The 22,421-nt window shown below is 44.3% G+C and overlaps 1 protein-coding gene across 7 annotated transcripts in view; it reads right to left on the minus strand.

Moving 5' to 3' along the window:
- GRIP2 (glutamate receptor interacting protein 2) overlaps nt 1–22,421 on the minus strand; it is a 385,893-nt gene that overhangs the window by 34,954 nt on the left and 328,518 nt on the right. For all 7 annotated transcript variants that reach the window (XM_079964500.1, XM_079964498.1, XM_079964497.1 and 4 more), the window contains exons 8-12: nt 14,409–14,556; nt 11,874–12,043; nt 8,509–8,634; nt 7,633–7,785; nt 6,083–6,269 (exon numbers count right to left, since the gene is read on the minus strand). In XM_079964500.1, coding sequence (XP_079820626.1) covers nt 6,083–6,269; nt 7,633–7,785; nt 8,509–8,634; nt 11,874–12,043; nt 14,409–14,556 — 784 coding nt within the window. The remainder of the gene's footprint in view (nt 1–6,082; nt 6,270–7,632; nt 7,786–8,508; nt 8,635–11,873; nt 12,044–14,408; nt 14,557–22,421) is intronic.

The following is a 22,421-nucleotide window of genomic DNA, read 5'->3' on the forward strand; positions in this document are numbered from 1 at the left end:
GAGCCAATTGCATAAGTGGCACCTGAAACTCTACAAGTCATGTACATTAGAAATAAATAAATAAACAGCAAAAGGCAATTTTTATTTCTGCTGGCTAATGGTACAGAGCAACGGTTCTCAACCTGTGGGTCCCCAGATGTTGTTGGACTACAACTCCCATCATCCCTGACCACTGGTCATGCTGGTTCTCTTCTACCATGGATTGGAAAGAAGGTGGGAAGGGGATTTCAAGTGAGGAAATGAAATCCAGAATGGCAGGGAAAGCTCTTGTTTTTATTTAAAAATGCAAGCTGTTAGGGCAAAGGGTATCTAGTTTGGCCCTTGCTTGGAAGCTTGCAGCAAGAAATAATTGCACTTTTAAGGTGCTTCTGGCTGGGAAAGGGGCCGGGGGTAGGCCTTTTCTTCTTCAAAAAGGGCAGCCACACAGTCCTTCCAACTGGACAACAGATGGGACACAAATTAATTTCTAAAGACAGCAGGAAAAATAATATGGCGAGCCTCCTCTCTTTACTAACTGGAAGGCACACTAAATTAGTTCTAACCACAGCCTCATCGTTGCAAGCAATGACCTGAAACAAAGGTACCCTTGAGGAGAAAGGAATCAAATGGCCTCTGTTTGGGCTCTCAGTGGTTACCCAGCAGCAGGAGCATTTCTCGCTCTGTGGTCATCTCTGAATTACCTCACATAATATACATTCTGGCCTGTTACATGTAAGCGAAGTCAAGGGGAGAGGAAGTGGTGGCAAAAGAATTAAGGGTCTATTACTATAGCACAACTGAAACAAAATGGGAGCCATATGTGTGGTGGGCTGAGGTAAAAAATCACCTCCAGTCAAAACATATTAGCCTCTTTACCAAGATTAGGGCATAGTTCCACGTAACGTAAACTGTGCTTTGAAAGCACACCCTGCGTTATCAGCGGCTCTACATACTTTTGGTGAGAGGCTGTCGCTCGGCAGCAAAAGACGTGCTTTGAAGCCACTTCCAGTTAAATAGATAGCACTAGGTTACATGGAGCAAGAGCTCCATTGACTTGCCCCGGCAAGCTTTCGTCCTTGCTGTAGTGAGCGTGATGAATGCTCAGAGCTGGGGAAGGAGCCAAGGGGTTGCCTGCACCGCTTTGGAGGTGATCCAAATGCTTTAGTGGGACCACATGACTGTGGAGATGACTCCATGCTCAGGAAAGGGCAGTAGGACTCATCTGCCTTGCGCTCTGCTTTGGAGAGACTCCAAGCACCTCAGGAGCACCATGTGAAACAGATGAGTTTCAGTCTTCCTCCTGAGTCACCGCAAGCCTCATGCTGCAAGTTGGAAGTGATATGATCACCTCTGAAGCTCAATGAGGCATCGTGTAAAACAATACCCCCTCCCCTATATTGGACAACCAAAACTGGAAAACATCTGGATGAACTGATAGATCAAGCAAGTTGAATGGCAGCGTCATAAGTCCCCATCAAAACTGGTGAGCAGAGACTGCATCTGACTCTGGGAGAGAAATAAGGGTTAGCATCTTGCTATAGAACGGAGGTGTGTGGAGACCCCTAATTTATGTGTGCTCCTACATTTTGTGATTCTGATGGTTTAGGCAGAGGTTCTGTTTTGCTAAATAGATTTATAGATATTCATTTCTTTGATAGTGTCTGTATGGTTTCGTCATGGCCTTTGGCTAGTACAATAAAGCTTATCTACTACCACTATAGAACGGGATGGGGAACTGATGACACTCCAGTTCTTGCTGGACTTCAATTCCCATCATTCCTGACCATTGGCCATGCAGATGGGAGTTGGAGTCCAACAAAGATGCAAAGGGCCATGGGTTCCCCATACTTCCTGCTAATGTACAAATCAGAAATGTCTAGTGTTGACTCCCGAGGTGCACAAAGACTCAGGGGAGCCTCGGTTGTGTGATCCAGAAATTCTCAGAACTCCTCTTATATCTACACTTTGATTCTATTACACTTTGATTTTATTTTTCCTCTCTATGATTTGACAATGCTTGCATCTGCTACTGCTTTTTGGCTACAAATTATAAACAATATGACATTATTAAAATTATTAAAAAGAAAAAGAGGAGGTAGAATAAGTGTTCATATTCTGACTAGGAGGGGAGAATTTGAAGTGGAGACTCACTGAAGTATCTTGAAAGGAAATATTCAGTTTTCTCATTCAGCTAGCATAAGCTGAGAAATGGGCCTGTTTACCTCCCCCTTCTCAAAATGACAGCCTTTTAAATTCAAACATTTGCTGTCTTCACGCTGACCACCACGCATGAATAGTGACTGCCAGAACAAGCTCTCTGCACTGTGCATAAAATTGGGTCAACAGATTTGTTTCCATAGGCAGAAATGTGTGCAATGCTCGTACACATAATGGCATCCGTACTGAATTGGAGGCCACAGTCAAGGGATGCTAGCATTGAAGGTGAAGAAGAAAACTGACCTCCTGGAGGTGGGATGAGTTCAACAGCAAAGCTGGAGGCATCAAAATAGGGTTTTAAATAGCATGCATGCATGTGACTTTTAATATGGAGCTCCTTCCCTTGCTTATGCATCAGGGAGCATGAGGGGAAAGCCAGAATGAGTTTCTGTTAAATGCACTGATTTTTTATGACAAAATTACAACACTCTCCACCCTCAAAAGGGGCAGAGAAGAAGACACAGTCTGGGAAACCCCAGAGTAAAACAGTCTGGACTACCAAAATACTAAACACAGTGTCTGCCAAAGATATATTAACTGTTCAACAGAAGAAGGAAAAAAAAGTTACCTACTAACTTCACTGGAGAGTGCTAATATCAAAAGTTGCAAAGGGGAATTGGGAGATGGGGAAATTGTGAGTAAATCTGTTTCATCTCTGATACTGCCCTGTTTTTATCTCTGTGTTTAACCAGCATTTGTTGATGCAAACTGGCTACTCTATCTTGTTTGAATCCTTCTCAAGGGGAAAAAAAATCATTCGCAGGATCTGAAAGGTCAGTATTTGCAGAATGTGTCTTTTAGAGATAAAAGTATTTATTAATTGATTTTCAATATTTCTATCCTGCCTTCCTATAAAAAAAGAATATTCAAGGTGTCTGCTGCAATCTGGATTTTAAAGGATTTTATATGGGCTAACCTAGGGGAAGAATGAAGGAAAGGTTTACCAAACTGCAAATATCACTAATGGTTAGGGGGTTTTGTTTTGTTTTTTTGTTTTGTATTGTTCAACAAAACTATCCAGAAGGTAGAAGAAATAGGAGTGTGGGTAGAGCAAGAAAACGAGCAAAGCCATCCAGGGTCACTAGAAACCTGGTCACTATGGGGTGTAGTGGTTAGTGCCAGACTAGGAACTGAGAGACTGGAGTTCAAATCTCCACTCAGCCATGAAACTCAATGGGTGACTTTGGGCCAGTTACAGCCTCTCAGCGTAACCTATACCTCACAGGGATTAAATAAGGAGGGGGAGAACCATGTTTGCCACCTTGAGCTCCTTTGAGAAATAGTGAAATATAAATGAAACAAACAAACAAACAAACAAACATGGCAGCCAGACCCCCAAAAAAGCATAAAGCAATGTCTGCCCATTTCACACTTCTGTGGCAACGTTTCCTTGGCCCTCTGCAATGAATCTAATCATCCCAACCTCCAGTCTGATTCCTGCTGATGAGTCTGGGGTCTGAAGTCACCTGGCATGAATATTAACCACTCCTGTGCAAATGTGTGACTCACAACGCTGAGCATGGCCCTCCATTTATGGGTTTTGTGCTTAACAATCTATTGGACAAGTAACAAAACCTAGAAATTGATTGGGCCTTCTGTGCGCTGCCAGATATAGCTGGCCACAAGGCATAACCTCAATTAAAAACCCAGGAGCCTTACACAATATGTCCCAAATGAACAATTCCAAAGGATGATGTTGCATTGATTGAACAGGTGGTGCAGTGTAACTTACAGAAGCTACCCTTTGGGGTTACCAGTGATGTTCCAGACCCCAGGTAAAACTGTACCCAGCTTAGCTGGGCAGATATTGTCAATCTCCACATGAGTGGAGGGAACAAACAACTAACAAAGAGAATCCTGCTGGGCAGGCATGGAAGGAAAAAGCTAAATGCATGACTCATTCAATTCAGGCAAGTCCATATAGCAACACATTGCTTTTTTTTTGCTTGGAGCTTTCGCAATAGCATAAAAAAACCTGGGCTGATTCCAAGCCCTCTGGAACTGCAAGCTTTGTTGAAGCCTGATCTGTTTATTTATTTGTGTGTTGTTTTAAAGCAAACAAACTGGTGATTTCATAACCATGAAGTTCACCCAAACTGCCGGGAGTAAAAGCAGCAATACCTGGGTCCATTCTTTTCTTTCAGATCTTATTGCTGGTCTTAGCTCCTTCAAGGAAAGGTGTGATAAAAATGCAGTTGGGGTTCAATGGCTGACTTTGTGTAAATTAACTCACAAGCAAAAACCAAACCAGCTCAGATTTCATTCCTTTCACCCAACAACTACAGGCGACACAATGCAACCACATTCTACACCGCAATTACAGTCTGCACTACACTTGCGCTAGGACTGTGGGTGGGTGACTTTGATAATGATATCCTGTGCCAAAATGGCTACTTGGGCAAAATGGGAGCTATGGATAACAAAAGGAACACACATACAAACGGATTTCCTAAAGCAAGGGTGGGGAAAATCTGTGACTCTCCATATGTTGTTGAACTTTGACTCTCAACAGCCTTCACCACTGACAAGGGTGGCAGGGGCTGATCAGAGTTCTAATCCAACAACATCTGGAGGGGGGCATCATGCTGGTTACTACTTAGGTACAGGCAGCGACCGATTCGTGTGGGGCTTCTGTTCTGAGGCACTGCACACTTATGGGAAATCGCATATAATCAGAAGACCCATTGAGAAAGCCTGCAAACACCCCGTTTTTCCCCTTTTTGTGACGTTTTCAGGTCACTTTTGGGTTTGACATGATGCACGCATGCATGGTCACACACATATCAAATGCGCCTAAACCAGTCGCTGCCTGTATGTTGCTACCTTTCTCATTTTCAGCCTACGTTTATTCAGCATGTCTCTATTTGTTCATGTACCCATATCAATCTAATACAAAGAAAAAATATATTTGTGCATGGTTCAGATAATGCAGGGAGGAGGAACTTTTTCCAGTCCTAGGGCTGCATTCGCTTTCAGGCAACCTTTTGGGGGCCACGTTCCAGTGGTGAGCAAGGCTAGAGGCAAAGGCAGGTGGAACAATGTGGAACAATGAATGAGAATTGGTACCTTTGAGCAGTAGGTTGCTTCCTCTACATGCCTTTCTCTATCCTCCACCCAAGAAGCAATCAAGAAGCATTACCAGAGTCCAAGGACACATTCCAGCCAGGCAAAAATCACTCTCGGAGGGCACAAGCAGGGCTGGTGAGGAATGTGACTCCGAGGGCCAGGCAGAGATGTCTGGAGGGCCACATTTACCCCTCCACCCTAGGCCTGAGGTTCCTCACCTGCTGGCTAATGCCTCTTGGAACTGCACCCAATATGAGGACAGGTGTCTTTTCTGAGAAGAACTAAATGAATTGTTATTCCAGAGAAGATGCAAGCTCTTTGCTGCTCCTCAGACGGCAGATGCAACATCAACGGAATCTATTCCTTCTGGCGCTATATGAGGGGTGGTCAAATTTAGACCATAAAGCAGAGTGCGCCCTTTGGGTTAATCAAGCTGCAGGCTCACCAAGATGATTACAGTGCAATTTTAATGGATTGTAACCATTTCATGGTAGGATGCTTTTGATTGTTAGAAGGTTGAATAACACAGCAAGAAATCATCAAACCTCTAGAATGATGATGTTTCGTCTTGAGGAGGAAATAGAGCAAGCTGTGTCGAAACGGAGCACAAATAGGTAGTCTCTCTGATAGATAATTTGTGGCAGGCACGGGCTTCCTACCTATTACTACTCCCTTGACGGATGTGCCAGCCCAAAGTCACAAACAATTAGAATTCTGAGGAAGGTAATAAAGATGTGACCTCTGCGTGTGGGGAGACACCTCTATTAACAAAAGGGAACGCTATCATTATCATTTGAAACCCAAGAGCAAGGTCTCTAACCTCTCTGCTGGGCTGTCAGGCTCAATAAATCGGATGAGAGGTGGAGAAGAGAGAGTTTCAGTAGCAAAGATCCCTCCCTGCAGCTGCAGTCCAAAGCCATTCAAGGGGTCTCCTCTTAGAATCACCTCTGTTGTTTCCGTATGAACAATCTGCCCTCCAGGTCCCACAGTGCTAGAGGCCAATGACACTGAAAGAAGAGAGACAGCATCAAGGTAGCAATACACTCTTTTCGGAACATCTGCAATTTGTGCTCTGTTTTTACTACAAACAACACCTCCCTTCCTTCATTTTGAAGTACAGTGGTACCTCAGGTTGCATATGCTTCAGGTTACATTCGCTTCAGGTTACAGACTCTAATCCAGAAATAGTACCTCGGGTTAAGAACTTTGCTTCAAGATGAGAATAGAAATCTCGCAGCAGTGGCGCGGCGGCAGCGGGAGGCCCCATTAGCTAAAGTGGTGCTTCAGGTTAAGAACAGTTTCAGGTTAAGAACGGACCTCCAGAACGAATTAAGTACGTAACCAGAGGTACCACTGTACATTATTTGCTACTGGAGCACTAGGCTTTTCCAGTCCCCAAATGATGGACCTAGGTTTTATATCTATCATGACCCAAACTATTCATCACTGAACAACCCAGAAGCTTGCACCCATTGGAAGTTTGCCACCAGAACCCAGTTTCTTAACTGTTTGGTCAAACCCCTTTCAATCCTAGTCTGGGGTGCAGAGAAAGTCTATAGAGGGCAACATCATATTACCATGTGGCCCAGAGAGATGAAATATGCAGCTAAGGCAGGTTTTGAGCTCCAAGAGAGATGCACACAGAACATATAAGAAGTGCTGTGGTTACAACATCCACCTCGACTAGCTGCAGTAGGAAAGATCAGCTCAAAGAGGGAAGGGAAACCCAAAGAGAGGAAAACTAACATCAGATAAACTGTTTACCATACAGATGAACTGATGAATGGCTTTGGGATAGTTCCCAACTGCACATTCACTAGGCTGAAGACTGTGGTTGAGGGGGGCCGACAGAAACACATGTTCAGCTCTACTGCGCACATAATGGAGTGTGTGAATTAAGTAATGCCGTCAGTAGGCCTGGGCTTGATATGCATGCCCCGTGATGGAGGAGGAAATAGTGCTCAACAATTTGGAAACACCAACATCCAGATACACCCTCTTTAAAAGGTGAAAGGAGAAAAGATCCCAATACTAACTCTGAGCACCTCCAGTCATTAAAAAATATGTCTCTAACTCTCCCACACACAGCTTCTGGGAACCACTGAGGCAAGGGGCAGGAACTTCAAGTTTCTAGCAATTTCTGAGGGGGATTTGAAAGCTCCACAGGGAACTTAAGGGACCCCCAATAGAAAAACTGGAGGAAGAATTGAAAGGATATGCATTCGCCTTTTGTTATTTACTTTTTAAAAAAGAGAGCAGAGAACTGCAACAGTAGTTTAAGTAATGAATACTTTAATTCCAAGTAACCCTGAACAGAGAAAGCCTACATACCTACCCACCCCCCATTAGTCAACTGCCTGTGACCCTTACATGAGCTTTTGTGCTCCTTCTTTCTTTGTCTTCTCCTCAACATAGTGGCCCGTGGGCTCATGGGATGGTTGCTTCGAGGTAGAGTATTAGAATTCTGGCAGGCAAACGCCGACGTGTTCATCGTGGGAGATGCAAAGCTGGCAGCTACAAGAGCTGGATAGAAACGCAGGCTTAGTGTCAGAAATCAGCCTTTCTTGCCATCATTGTTGGCCCCAACCTTTATCCCACATGTGCCTATTTGTGTACAATGCACATGCCTGAACATATACCAAAAATGAGTAGCTTACTAGTAATTATTTTCCCCTCCCCAAAGCACATTAAAAACATAGTTATGTTAAAACTTCACCCCACCCCTCTGCAGGATGCCAGCGTATTTTGCTGGCCTACAAACTGCTAAACCTGCCAAATTCCACATTGCTGAAGGAGTTTCTCTGGAGCTTTCATCATAGGGACTCCCTCACTCCTCAATCACATTCTTTTAGAAAAGAATTAAGTGGAAGATTGCATCACTACACCATGTGGTTCACTGTGCTTTCATAAGGAGCACAGAAGGGGTCCTGGCTGAAGACCTAATCTCCTTTCAGTGGACAAGAGAGGTAAAAGTAGAAGAGAGACAGATGACAATGAATACCAAGGGTGTGCTAGGGTAGAGTCAGGAGAAGTTGACGGAAGACTAGGCAACTTCCATAATGGCTTTGTTTGAAGACATGGGTCTACTGGATGGAACAGGAGAAGTACGAGATGTCTTGACAAATGGAAAGGGGGCAAGGCTTGTCCACAGGAGCAAAAAATGTGGCAGATTCAGTGCTGCTTGCAGAGAATGCAAAATTGTGGCCGGGCAGATCAACAGAGAAGAGAAAATCAAGAGAGTGTTACATTTGCAGTAATCCTGGCTGGATGTCTGGTTCCAGGTGGGTGTCTTGCAATGCCCTGGATGGTGAGTGTGGCAATAGCTGACGCAGGGATCCCAGCAATGGTGGTGGTCGCTCTTCTGCACTTTGACTTTGTCCAGCATGATGCAGGAAATATGACAAAAAAAGAAAAAAGGACAGCGTAATTATACATGGCATGCAAAGCAAATTTGTGGTTATCGCACTATTGGGGGGGAAAGTCAAGAAGACTATGGATAGGTGGTTCTATCAGGACAGAGTCTTCATCTGTTTGGGGGACTAAAGTATATGCTATTAAAAGCCTCCTCCCCACAGCCACACAGCTTCAAAGATCCTGGTAGAGGTTACAGCAGTCTACAGACTGCACAAGTTCTGTTTGTGACTTTCATCCTAGAGCACAGGGCCCTTTGCAGGGCTAACCAGATTCAGCAGAGATTGACCAGTCCACATGACTTCCTTTCCTCAGGGAAAGACTTAACCATCCTCTCTGCTATATTTCTGCTGCTCATCTGTGGGCATGTGAACTTGTCACTGGGGATAGCATTTGTGGGAGAATCATTGCTTTAATTATCAGGAGGTTACACAGTTAAGAGATCATCTGCAAGCCAAGAAGCAAGAAGTCACTGCTAACTCAAAATGGAAATCACAAGGTCGCATGCATGTATGACTCACGATGCTGCCTTATACTACATTAGACCCTTGGCTCTCATAGTATCTACTGTACTATCAGTATCATCTAACCCAGAGTTTTCCAAACTTGGTCTCCAGCTGTTTTTGAACTACAATTCCCATCATCCTTGACCACAGGTCCTGCTAGCTAGGGATGATGGGAGTTGTAGCCCAACTCATCAATATATTTCTAGGGAGGGGCCCTTTCTAATTCTGCTACCTGACCGGAAGGCCCAGGTTCAGCTCCTGGCATTTCTAGGTGCAGCTGGGAAGCACTCCTTTCTGAAACCTTGGAGAGATGCTACCAGTCAGTGGGGACAAAACAGACCAATGATCTGATTGTGTATAGGGTAGCTTCCTATGTTCGTTTTAAGTGAGGGAGCTAGGAATAAGATCTTCTGCATTTAGGAGATGTGCTCCACCACTCCATCCACAAGGTGCTGAATACCGTTCTCTTGCTTATCAGCTAAGGCCTGAAACAGCAACTCTGGCTCATTGGCCATTGAAGAAATCTTTTCCATGCCTGAATTTAAAAGATATCGTTCATGGCAACAGACATTATTTGCCCATGTTAAAGATCCCCCCCTTACTTTTAAAACTAGCAAAGAAGAGCATGTGAATGCTCTCTCAATACACACATGGAACAGAGTGTTCTTCAACATCATTTCATTGAAAAATAAAAATGCTTGAGGTTATTCTCTTTTTGCTGATTTCATAGTGAATGCAGCTGCCTGTGTGTCCTGGTGTAACCAGAAACAAGAGTGCAGAGACATTTGCAAACACCTGACTCAAGGCAATTATATTTCTATAAATTGGCCCCAGAAGCTTAGCATCCACTGGAGAGTGGACGAAGGGAAAATAGACTGCTGATGTTTAAAGTCACGCAGGGAAATGGCTTTTTAGGTCAGAGGCATGTAGTGGAGTCACTTGTCGTGGGGGTGCTATTCCTCCAAAATACTCCATGCCCTCCATGCGCTGCCAGCATTTAAGCTGCCTCTGAAAGTTCAATTTGTAGAGCCGAGTATCTCATCCGTGAAGGATGGTTATCAGACTGTGCAAGGTTATAAGAACTGGAGTTTAACCACAGCTAAGAGAGATTGCTCACTGCAATATCAGCTGAAAAACAGGAATTGTGGAAATTTATTCCTAAATCGCTGAGAATTTTGCCAGAGAAACTATAGTCATTTTTACTAAGCCATACTTCTAAATAACTTCTGTAATAATGTTCCTAGCTGTCTGCAAGCACCTGCACATATAAACTGTCAAACCAATACTTCTGAAGTATGCCACTAGCACACAAAGAAGTGGTACTGTCAAGAGGAATGGGAAAGTGTGAACTTTCACCTTGGACACAACACCCTAATGCCAGGATTTCCATAGGTCAGGGATAGGGAACCTGTGGCCTTCCAGATGTTTCTGGCCTTCCAACTTCCATCAGACCCAGCCATAATGGCCAATGGTGTGGGATGATGAAAGTTAAGAACATAAGAAGAGCCAATGGCATCCTGTTCTTACAGTGGCCAACCAGAAGCCAGTGGATAGGGCCAATCAGAGAGGGTGGGGCAGGCAGGAGGGGCCATTTAGCCCAGGGTCTCCAGCTCAAATGGGGTTCAATTTTGGACACTTGGCATTTTGTTATCTTTCCCGCAAATTGATTTTATGGACATAGAACTGAATTGAGACACGCCCTCTCATCTCGAAAAGCATTTGTTTAATAATAATAATAATAATAATAATAATAATAATAATAATAATACATAAACAACTAGGTTTCACTCTATTTTTGGTGCCTTATGCTTTTGGGTGTTGTTTTTATTAGTGTTAGTCCTGTCAAGGAATATTTGGTCCTGATTCCAAAGTCCTTTTTAGCATGCAGGGGGCACACATTTTGACCAAGGGCCTAGCTCTCACTTCAATAAATATAAATCTATATTTACATACCGTATTTTTCGCCCTGTAGGACGCACTTTTCCCCCTCCAAAAATGAAGGGGAAATGTGTGTGTGTCCTATGGGGTGAATGCAGGCTTCTTGGCTTCAGCGATAGCAATGCGAAGCCTAGGAAGCCTGCACTCCAGAGGCTTCGCATTGCTTTCACTGAAGCCAGAAGAGTCTGCTCTTTGAGGCTGGCGGTGGGGGAAAGCAGCGCTTCCCCCCATCGCCAGCCCCAGAGGATCAGGGGGCAGCGGGAAGGCGCGTGGCGCCTTCCCACTACTCTCCGACCCGGCTTTGAGGCTGGCGGTGGGGGAAAGCGCTGCTTTAAATAACAACTATTGTGTTGGATCCAGAGTCATTCATGCTTGTAGACAGATTAAATCTGGATCCAGCTGATTGGGTATGAATATTTTTTGGAAGATCCACGATCCAATGAAAGGTCAGGTTTCAATCACCTCTCACCTGCTTTTAGCATCCTTATCCAATTTTTTATTTAGAAGATGTATAAAGTGCTTAAGAAAGAAAATCCCTAGGTAGTGTACAAATAAAACTGCCTATAAAACAGTTAAATCCATAAAAATGCACAATATAGTCTATTATGTTTCTATGGGATCACAATGCCAACCAAGGAACTCTCACAACCTAACAGATATTCTGCAAAGGCCAGACGGACACAGTTTGGCTATTACACGCCAGTTCCCAGAGGGAGCAGTGTTGTGTCATATCTTACAATCAATCTTGGCACACACCCGTGTCTGGAGGCTTGAGGGGGAGTCTACTCTGGTGTGCAGGTAGTATCTCCAGCTTGACGTTTTCTGACGTTGCAGCTAGCAGTTGGGTAGCCTCCAGCAAGGAGCAATGTTCAGTGCTGGTGCCATCAATGGAAAGAATGTGATCGCCAACATGCAAGGCCCCACATCTGCAGGAGAAGACACAGAGCAAAACAAACAGAGGTTTGTTGCTACTACAACAATTCACAACCTAACTGATTCACACAAACACACACGCCTCACCCAAGTCCTGTTTACCGTTGCGTGAAACCTGCTTCCTGCAATGTTCTCTGTTGGGATTTAGCTGAAGTCAAAATTTAGAATGCCAGGGGTCCAGCCTTGGATCCATCTGGTTGGACACACATGAAAGCACAGAGATTTCATCCAAAAGGCTATCAAGATGGCTTGGCTGCGAAATGAAGTTACCCTTCACTATGAACTGAAGCGAAAACATTCATGTGTCAAACAGAGTCTGAGAATTATCTTTAAGTATCCAAGGGTCTTTTCCAGGCAATAAATATCCTAAACTTTCTCCTCATTTGCTTTTATTCTTTGCCATTTGGCACTTTAAAAAAGAGTTTGAGTGATCAGGGCAGACAAGTTCCGCATAGGAGATAGGGACTTTTACAGCCTTTCAGAAGGAACGTTTTGGAAAACAAAATGTTTGTGAAATGACACACGCTGGTACTAGATACTACATTCTGTTGCCTAAAAGGGCTATAGAGGAGCACTCCCAGGCTGTGGGGGTTGTATACTCACACAACCACATTTCAATTAGCATTCAAAACAGCAAAAGGGGTGGTAGCTGGGGAAATGGTATTTCTCACCAAAAAGTTGGGGGAAAGGTAAAGAAGTGTGAAGCACTGGGGAAACAAATTATTCCCCTACTAAAATACTTTGAGACAAGAACTCTGAAACATGAACAACAAATGATGAGTTTCTTTATGGGACACAAAACAAAAACACACCTGTAAAGGGCCAAATAAAGTGTACAAGAAGACATACTGAATGGGAGCTCAGTCTTTGCCGGAAAACCACTGTTCCATGCATCAACTGGGATCTCAAACAGAAACTCCCAAATTAATTTTTTTAAGTTATGCTCATAGAGACACATTCACTGGGGCCTATTCAATCTCCTGAATAGGAATAAGTGCCTGGCGTGCTCTGGTCCATGGGGTCACGAAGAGTCGGACACGACTAAACGACTAAACAACAACAATTCAATCTCCAACAAACTGAATTTGGTTATCTTTAACAAGATGGTATGGTGAATTCACTTGCAGCAGCACTGTCACATGCTTCTGTTACAGTGCTGGCCTTATATCAATTTATAGAGCAGTAGCTGTGTCAGTCTGTTGCAGCAAAAAAGAAAGAGTGTTCTTCCAAGGTGGAACTGCTGAAAATCACTGCTATAGAAGGGGGAAAGAAGAAAGAGTACTTCCATGGAGTGAAGTCAACTTCATGCTTCTGATTAAGGGCTATCCTGAGTTAAAGTGTGTATACACTCATAGGTTTGGGGTTTTTTTGAGCAAGTGGGAGTGTCAACAATGAGGTCAGACAGTGCTTTTTTCTGGGGGGACGCAGGGGTACACATTGTTGTTTAGTCGTTTAGTCGTGTCCAACTCTTTGTGACCCCATGGACCAGAGCACGCATACCCCTAAACATTTTGTGAATCTTAAGCTTGGCCTCATTGAGGGGCAGTATTTCAATATGAGTAGGAAAATAAGAGTACATCTAAACTTTTTTTTAGAAAAAAAGCACTGAGGTCAGAGGAAAATGAAAGGCAGGGGGTGTTTGCCTTTACGGTACCAAAAGACTCTTTATTCTTTTTGACTTCTGTCAGTGGTTTGCAAATATTCAGTCTTGAAATGACAATTTTCCACAATAACTTGCCTGCTAAGAAACACAATATACACTAGGGGCATATACACAGGATATTCGCCTGGGTCTGCTGGGCCTTGCCATTGTCCTATGTTACCTGAGTAAGCATTCTAGACCGCTGGTCTTCAACTGATAGGTTGGGAGCCACTACCAAGTTGCAGCCTAACCTCAGGTACACTTGTCCACCACTTAAATATATGGCTTAAAAAAACATGAGGTGGGTCCCCAAGGACTTGTTTAGGCTAAAAGGTGAGTCCCAAAACTGAAAGGGTCAAAAACTAGTGCCCTAAAACACCCCCCTGTGTCTGCACATAGCGTTAGAAAATTGGTACTCTGGTCTTTCAGAGAAACCTGCCTACCGTTATTCATCCCATCCAAAAATCCACAGTTCGCCAGGACACAGTTTGAAAACCGTGCCCCTATGCTGTTGAACACCCCAACTCCATTGAATATACTGGATATTCCTTATTCATGGCACATATTCCTTATATTGATGCATTTTTCAAATACCACCCTACCCCCCCCCCCCCTCTGCTGCCCCATTAGTTTCAAGAGATGGAAAGATTTAAAGTATGAGGAAAGGGGAAACAAAGTAGAGATGGGAGAAGACCCAACAGAGTTTGGCTTCGTACCTGTCTACCACACTGGCTGGCTTGATCTTGTCAATGACTATGACCTGCTTATTCCGATGGGTGTTTGTTGCTAGTGTGATTCCTAGTGCGGAGCCGGGAGTCTTTGCAATTTCCACTAGCAAAGGACCTGAAGCATTGGCTACTGTATCTATAAAACAAACAAACAAACAAACAAAAACATTTAAAGTTGCTTCTGCTCAAGTCGTCCCAACGAGGACACTGGCCAGGCTACAAAGTGCGTGCTGTTGTGTTCATGCTCTGCTCAAACACATATGGACACTCAGGGCACATCAATATCCCCAACTTTATTCAGAAGTTTCTGTTGCCAAACCTTTATACATCTATGCCACCCTTGAAAATTCAAAAGGAAGGGGTACCTCCAGTGCTGTTTCACGCGATATGGCAAATGTGCTTACAGTGTCCCCCTCCACCCCTCCATCTTTGCCGTCGTCCTTTCCTGACGGCTTGAGGTCAACAGTGAAAAGACAATGTCTGCTGAGAACGGGATAGAGCAGTGCAGAGAGGCTTAAGGTAACAGGGAGCAGAAACCAGAAGCTGAACAAACTGCAGGGGAGCTGCTGTAGAACAGCTGGAGCAAGCAGGGTTCAGGGCCAAGGGATTAGCCAGATGCTAGGACCATGGATAGCTCCAGGACAGATCAACTGCTAGAGTTAAACTGAGCCTTTATTATTCTGGTGTACTGCTCAGAAGTCTGAACCGAGACTTGTCCCTCCTTGGTAGATTTTTTGCTTTATTTATTTATTTATTTATTATTAAAGACACGTGGGGTTTGGGGAGTCATGCTCTGGCCCTGAAACCAGCATTTCTTTGGCACCCTGTGGCTTCTTGGCATCTCAGACAAGAAGGACTGAGGTGAACATGGCACCCTCGAGAGTTGGTGGGGTTGTTCCTCAGTAGTCTGGACTGCTTGTCCACACATCTTTGTAAGAAAGACTTACAGACTGGACTGCAGGTTCACCAAGGCTACAGGGATTTCCCAACAGCATTTCTTCCATGTTGCTATCTAGATGTGTACTGGGAGTCAGATATAATATCCACTAGGGTGTGCAAACAGCTTTGCATGGGGGACGAATTACAAGGTCAAGTGGGGTGCTTTCTCAAATCACCAAGTCAAAGTGTGATGTCAATCTCCCCCCATCAGTTCATGCCCCCCCCAAGCCTCATGTCACTTTGTTTCTATGTTTTTCTGTCTCTTATAGCTCCAAGTTTTCCTATAGTTCTTTATTTCTCCTTTTCACTACTTCACCTATTATGCAAGTAGAAACAAGAACATCTAATATTCATTCAGATCACATTCCTAAATGAAGGCTATAGGAAAACATATTTTTAAAGCCTCACATTATGAGATTAAGTATTGAGACTGAAGCTGTATATACAAACATAATTCTCTTCTCTTTGTAAATTGTAATCTTGGCATTTCCTGTTTAGATTGGTTTCAAATGATCTAATTAAGTATTACTTAAGCTAAAGCTGAACAGCTAGAAAGATAGCATCAGACTAAGCTCTGCAAGACTTTAGATCTGAGCTTTCCAGCTGCTCAAATTTAGTAAAGTTAGCTTACACTGGCATGCAAATGAGCTTCAAAGTTTGCAGAAAGTGATTGTTGCTTTGACCTAGTAAGTGCAACTCAGCTCTTTGGCAATTAACTCTATTCCATGAGACAACAGATAGGAAAGGAAAACTTTCAGAATTCAAGAAAGTTCCAGCCTCTTTGGGCCAAGGGGGACATTTGCAAATCTAAAAAAACCACTATTGTGAGCAGAAAAAATGAAACTGTGATCCCCTTGTTCTGCAAAATTATTACCGTTCAATTTATGTGCTTCAAACTGTATGTCATTGCCAACCTTTTACCACCTTAGGTGGGAACTTATTCAATAAGTGCATGTTTAGAAATCAAAGGACAGATGACTTGGCACACATCAGTATCCAATACCTTTCAATAATACAGGAAATTGCTTTTTTTAACATGAAGGTAGTTAGGGGGCAGATAAAGTAACACCCCCAAGACAGGAAATACCTATCAGCCTAGAAACACAAAACCTCTTCCCCTCAAGGCAGGAGAAACTCATCACAAAGCAGTAGTATTCATTAAAAAGATAAAAAATGAATGAATCACCACATAGCCTGCAATCAGGAAGTTCAGAGCACCTCAGATACACAGAGGCCAGCAAGTGCTATATTAACCTGTTCTGTCACTTCAAAGGAAAAGCTGATGGAATCAATTCAAGGAAATCCTGCAGTCCCTTCTTTGCTTCTTGATGAGTCAGAGCAAGGCTTTTCACTCCCACACCACCATGCCTATTTCCTTTCCATTCTGATAAAATGCTGGTATATACAGACTTTGTTCCTCAAGGACAGCCGGTCCCTGTTTTTTGGTAACCGCCCCCCCCCCCCCGCCCGATGCTTTGTGAAAATGTTTGCAGTGAGAGTTGCTAGCATTGCCCTTCCTCAGGGTCCAGCTGCTTCCCTTCATGGGTTATAAGAGTTAAACCTCACCTGAGTGACTCCTATCATTAGGGCACATATCCATGTAAATGCACGCGTGGGAAACCTCAGGCACCCTGCAGTGCCCACAGCCTGGCATTTCGTCACACTGCAGCTATGCTTTGTCGATGACATACTGCCTGCCAACAATGTTTTGTAAGTTATAATTGTTTAACCAAAAGAGTAAACTATTCAGTCGGGTGATTGTAGAAGAAATGAGTACAGGAGACAGGAGATACAGCACAGCTTTCGCCAGCCACCGTGCAGCAATGAGTATGTAGGAGTTCAGAAAGTGATCCTTGACATTGGAATTAGGGTGTTAAAAGTCTGTGCCCATTTGCAGGGTGTGCTGCACCTGTTAGATTCAGAGCTCCATCGGTCCCTACGTCCCAGCCACGGATGGAGAACTTCATTCCACCACATTTCCTTCTGGGCACATGCCAGTTGTAGGCTGGGCCAGAGACAACATGGGCAGAACAAAGAAGGAAAGCGTTACCTTTGCACAGTAGGCTTGTTTCTACTCACTTGCACTCCCCGCTCTGTATCCTCCATCCAGGTGAGCAGGAGGCATTATCAGAGTTCAATGACATTTTCCAGTCAGGTTAAAAAAGAACTCCAAGAGGGGGAAAAGCAGGACCAGTAAGGGGTGGGGCCTGGGGAGAATCCAGAGGGCCAGATAGAGATGCCTGAAGGGCCGCATTTGGCCCCCAGGCCTGAGGTCCTCCATCCCTGGGCTAATGCATCTCAAAACTACATCCTACATCAGGGGTGGCCAACTCCCAAGAGACTGTGATCTACTCACAGAATTAAAAACTGGCAGTGATCTACCCCCTTTTTTGAGCTTTTTTTAAGGAAGGGAAGCCCCATTTTGTTGGGGTGCAGGGGAAAGTTGTTGAACTTTTCTTAGGGAGAAGGAAAGCCCCAGTTTTTGAGAATTCAAGCCTAAGATCAAGGGAGAAAGGGGAACAACCACTCACCAACAGATCGCTGGGGAAACAAACAACCTCGCCAAGTAAACCCCGTCTTCCGTTCTGCAGATCGTGCAACAATGCAGACCTGGGTGAGGGGGTGGGGGTGAATTCTATTTTACCAACGCTAAGGAAAAGGACCCAGCGATCGACCGCGATCTACCAAAACCTCCCGGGGATCTACTAGTAGATTGCGATCAACCTGTTGGACATCCCTGTCCTACATACTAACAGGCGCCCTTTACTTTGTCTCATGTTCCAGGTTCCATGTCATATGGATCAGTGAGTACATATACAAAATATACAGAGCATGGTAACTACTGCTCATTAGGCACAATTTTGCTGTGTACCTTACAAATATAGTTCAAAAGGCATAAGATGCATCTATGTTGCTTCTGTAATACGGATTCAGAGTTTATTACGGGGGCGGAGGGGAGGGGAAATGGCAGCCATGCAATTAAGGTGTTATTCATGACAACTACAGAGCTAAGCTAGCTTTTTAATAATTAGCAAAACAAACCAAAAAAAACCCCAACCTCATCCGTATATCAGAAAAGCATTGCATGGTCAGGCCCTACTGCCTCTTCTAGGGGCCTTCCCAGAATATTGTCTTGAGCAATAAAGGCACAGCTGGTGCTCAGCTGTTTTCAGGGGATCCAGGCAACTTCCCCACCACAATGTTGGCCCTGCAGGAAAGCCACATTTTCTCATCACCCAAAACCTGCATATTTTTGGCTGTTGAGAACATGGCATTCTCCCCCTGCCTCCAGCACTTCAATCACGGTTGTGAATGACACGGGGACATGTGTGCCATGGGTCCCTATTGTCTACGGTCTGCAAGGCAGTAAAGTGCCATTGTGCTTATGTCCTGCTTGTAGGCTTTTCATAGGCATCTGGTTGGCCATTATGAAAACAGATTGGGGGATTAGGAAGGTCTTGAATTAAGTTCTTCATGCTACCTCCCTCCCCTTTTGCATTGGTTTACTGTTTTGTGAATTTCCTTTGGCCTCCCTACCATTCTTCCAACGCTTTGAATGAATTTTGTAGTTCCCCACTCTGATGTTTCAGCACTTACTTCTGCTGTTTAATAATAATAAAAAAAATGCAAATATCAGCCCTGCAGGGGAGCTATAATCTCCTTCCAGACTGCAACCCTACTTAATCCACTGCAAGATCTTCTACCACTAGCACCCAACCCAAAGCTATCACTGGTGTGACTGTAAACAAGGATGGAGGGGTTTTTTATTGGTTGCCTGGAAAGGTCCACATTTAAAATGCTGCAAGCTGTCTTGTTTAAAAGATGCCGGATAAATAAAAACAGCACCAATTCAAGTCTCATTTTAAAATTTCAGCTTGCATTGAAAAGCTAAGAGGGAACTAAAAAAAGAGAAGTGTTAGCTCCAGGGAGGAATATAGAAAGATATGCAACAAACCTAAAGGCGTCAGATGCTTTCATTTCCCCCAGCCAGAAGATCCAGACTGATTGGCAACGTTTGCGTTAGCAACATTGCCAAGAGCCAGGAGTATCAGACACCACATGCTGCTGACATCAGGTAAAGTGAACAAGGCGGCTATTCTTCCTCTGGCTCTGACTCCCATGTGCAATGCTGAGCAGAGATCTCCCATCCAAATGGGGGCAGAACTCACTGAGGGCAGAACCAGGTGCCATCGAGCTGTTGCTCTTCTCCATGTCTTTTTCTCCTGCTAACGTCTAGTATAGTTTAGGGAAAGGTCTATCGCTTAGAAGGGATGCTTCCCATGCAGGAGGCCCAGAGTTCTATCTTTAGCATTTCTGGTTCATTCAGGACTGGAAAACACGTCTGCCTGAGACCTCTGAGAGCTATTGACAGTCAGAGTAGAGGAACCAATCGCCAGATTCAGGCTACAATAACGCTGTTTACTTCCTGCCTGCTCCCCCAGCACAGCCTCACATAATCAGCCGTCAGCACCAGGGCAGTGTCGAGCACAAGGCAATGGCATCACACACTGTATTGTATTAGGGGAGAGGCCATCAGAAGTCAGACATAATGGGAAACCGTGAGTTGCCACTATGTGACCAAGCAAAAATGAGCCAGGGCTAAACCACAGTTTCATATCCTGGTTTGTTCCCTAAGTAGAGGTTGAATGAATTCCCTGAGTTTGGATGTATTGGGGAACTGTGGTTTGTATTAACCACTTCCAAACACCTCACAGGAGAAGGAGAAGAGGAAAGGAGAGAGCGGGCTGTGCGAGCATAAGGCTTGCCATGAGGCTTGCCATGGCTCATTCCCAGTGAAGGAAACCACGGTTAACTGTGATGTCTGAATGAGGTCACAGAGTGGGGTAAGTTCTGTGCCAGGTTTAAATATAGAGTTCTGAACTTACAGAAGACACATCTCTGACTTGGCTCAAATTAGGGTCTAGGCAGCAGAAGCAAGGTGTGTTGTCAGTACTATTTTGAAATTGTTGTTGTTGTTTTAAAGGCAAATTGAGTTAAGTCTGTATCAGTTTGCTTATTTGGGGTGAGGAAGGTGGAGCAATGGTGTTAGGGCAGGGACTTCAAGATCTACTGGCAGTACATAAATCCATCAGTGCGGACAGGCCAGTGGGAAGTAACAGACTCTAAATAGACCCCATGAACTCTTAAATGGTGCATTCCAACACAGGAACACTGGAAGGAAGCAGGAGAAGCCACAGCTAAGCTACATCATATTAACATATTGTCCACGCAATTCTTACTGAAAAGCTTCAGCCAACTGTTTTCAGGCACAGTGGTCTGCTTAAATATGGCACTGTGAACGATCAAGAGCTTGACATCTCTTACTGCTGAGCTAAGGGCAGAGATGTACAGCTAACCCGCCCCCCCCCCCGCAAACTGTCCACCCCACCATAGCAGCAGCTTTTATAATTCATGTAGAAATAATCAATAAAAGGAAGCTAGCCCTGAAAGGGTAATAATATCTTGCACGATTGTATTGACTACACCGTCAGAATTGCAAAATGCTTTACAAGCAATGAATTTGGCCTCTCAGCACCATTAGGAAGGGTAGGGGTCTGCCTGCAAATTACAAACAGGAAAAGCAGCAGATGAACAGTTGCAGCAGAAACATACTAGGAGCGGCAAAAGAGGGTCAAAGGAAGATCAAACCACTCCGACAGAAATATACTTTGCCCCTAAAGGTCACCCAGCTTTCAACAAGAAGAAGAATGGGGAGCTGGGAAAAGAGATCTGTTTAACGTTTCTCCAATATCAATCATTTCCCCATGGCCTAGTGATGGACTGCTGTGATGTAGTTTTGCACACGCACAACCCCACTCCCAAGCGAAGACTCTGAGAAGTGTATTTGGTGTGCTTTATTAAAGATGCTTAAAGATCTGCAGGAAGACGCAACAAACAAGTGCATGTTTGGAATTGGCATGGAGAATGGAGGGCATACAGGTCCAGGTACCTTATCTCTGGTCTTGGGCAACACCACTTGACTTGAACCTTGTCACCTAGGTGAGATTCTCATTGCCAACTCAGCTTGAAGGTTAGCTGAGGGAGGGGGGTCCTGCTGTGTAACATTCAGCAGGACTATTTCTGCAGGTCCCCAAAACAGACAGGGCGTCCCCTTTAGCTGGACAAGCAGTTCAGACACCCCTCACATATATCCAATTCAGTCTCTGGAGATCTAATGTGAAAGCAATGAATCTCTAATTGTCTGCTGGTGTGTTAAAGGGCTCCTCTGAACTTTCCTTTGTGCTGCATCTGCAGGAACAGTTTTGGGATTTGGAGCTCCGTGCCCAAATGGTGGTTGTTTTTTGTTTCTTCTGGCATTTTCCCCAGGAAAACCCACATTTTACTGCTGAATCAAAGCAAACAATAGAAGGATATGCCTCCTATGCCCAACCTGTTTATTATGTAAAATAAACTGGGATATTGCAAAAGCCACAAACCTCTAGTAATCTGCCTCCAGAGGAAACACCACTGGGATAAGCATTGTTCCCTGGACCTTCTTATCCTTCAGAGAAGCAGGGGTAGCATAGCAATATATTGCACATACATGCACTCAAAATGTTCCTCTTGCTGCTCACAAACACATCCCTCTTCTTCTTTGGCTTTGACACCGAAGTTCCCTTGGAAAGGATACTACAAGCTTCCGCATCCTTCATGTTTGATTGTGTCACTCCACCAAACAACTTAAGACAACAAGCTGCCATTCCTCCCCTTGCTTCTCTAAAGGCCAAGGTAGACATGACAGCGCTAAATCCTACTGCAATCATGTGGGAAGTGAGGTGGGAGAGGAAGAGAGAACGCAGCCCACCTAAGGAAAAAGTAGGGGCGCCCAGCTGAGAGGAGATAAATCCTTCTTGGCTTTACTTCCCTGAAGCCCTTTCATCACTGCACACTTATAATATTTATTGACATTTGTCTGCTACCCCAAAACATAAAGATTCCTACTTTTCTCTCAGTCACCTCACTTCTTGTTTTGGAGCTCCAGCTGAAGCTGATGTTGACGTGGGGGTGGAGGGCTCAGATTTCTGTCGGAGGATTCAGATTTCCATGCCCCTTCTGCGCTTT

The sequence above is a fragment of the Podarcis cretensis genome (genome assembly GCF_951804945.1).
Source record: "Podarcis cretensis genome assembly, chromosome: 2".
NCBI classification, from domain to species: domain Eukaryota; kingdom Metazoa; phylum Chordata; class Lepidosauria; order Squamata; family Lacertidae; genus Podarcis; species Podarcis cretensis.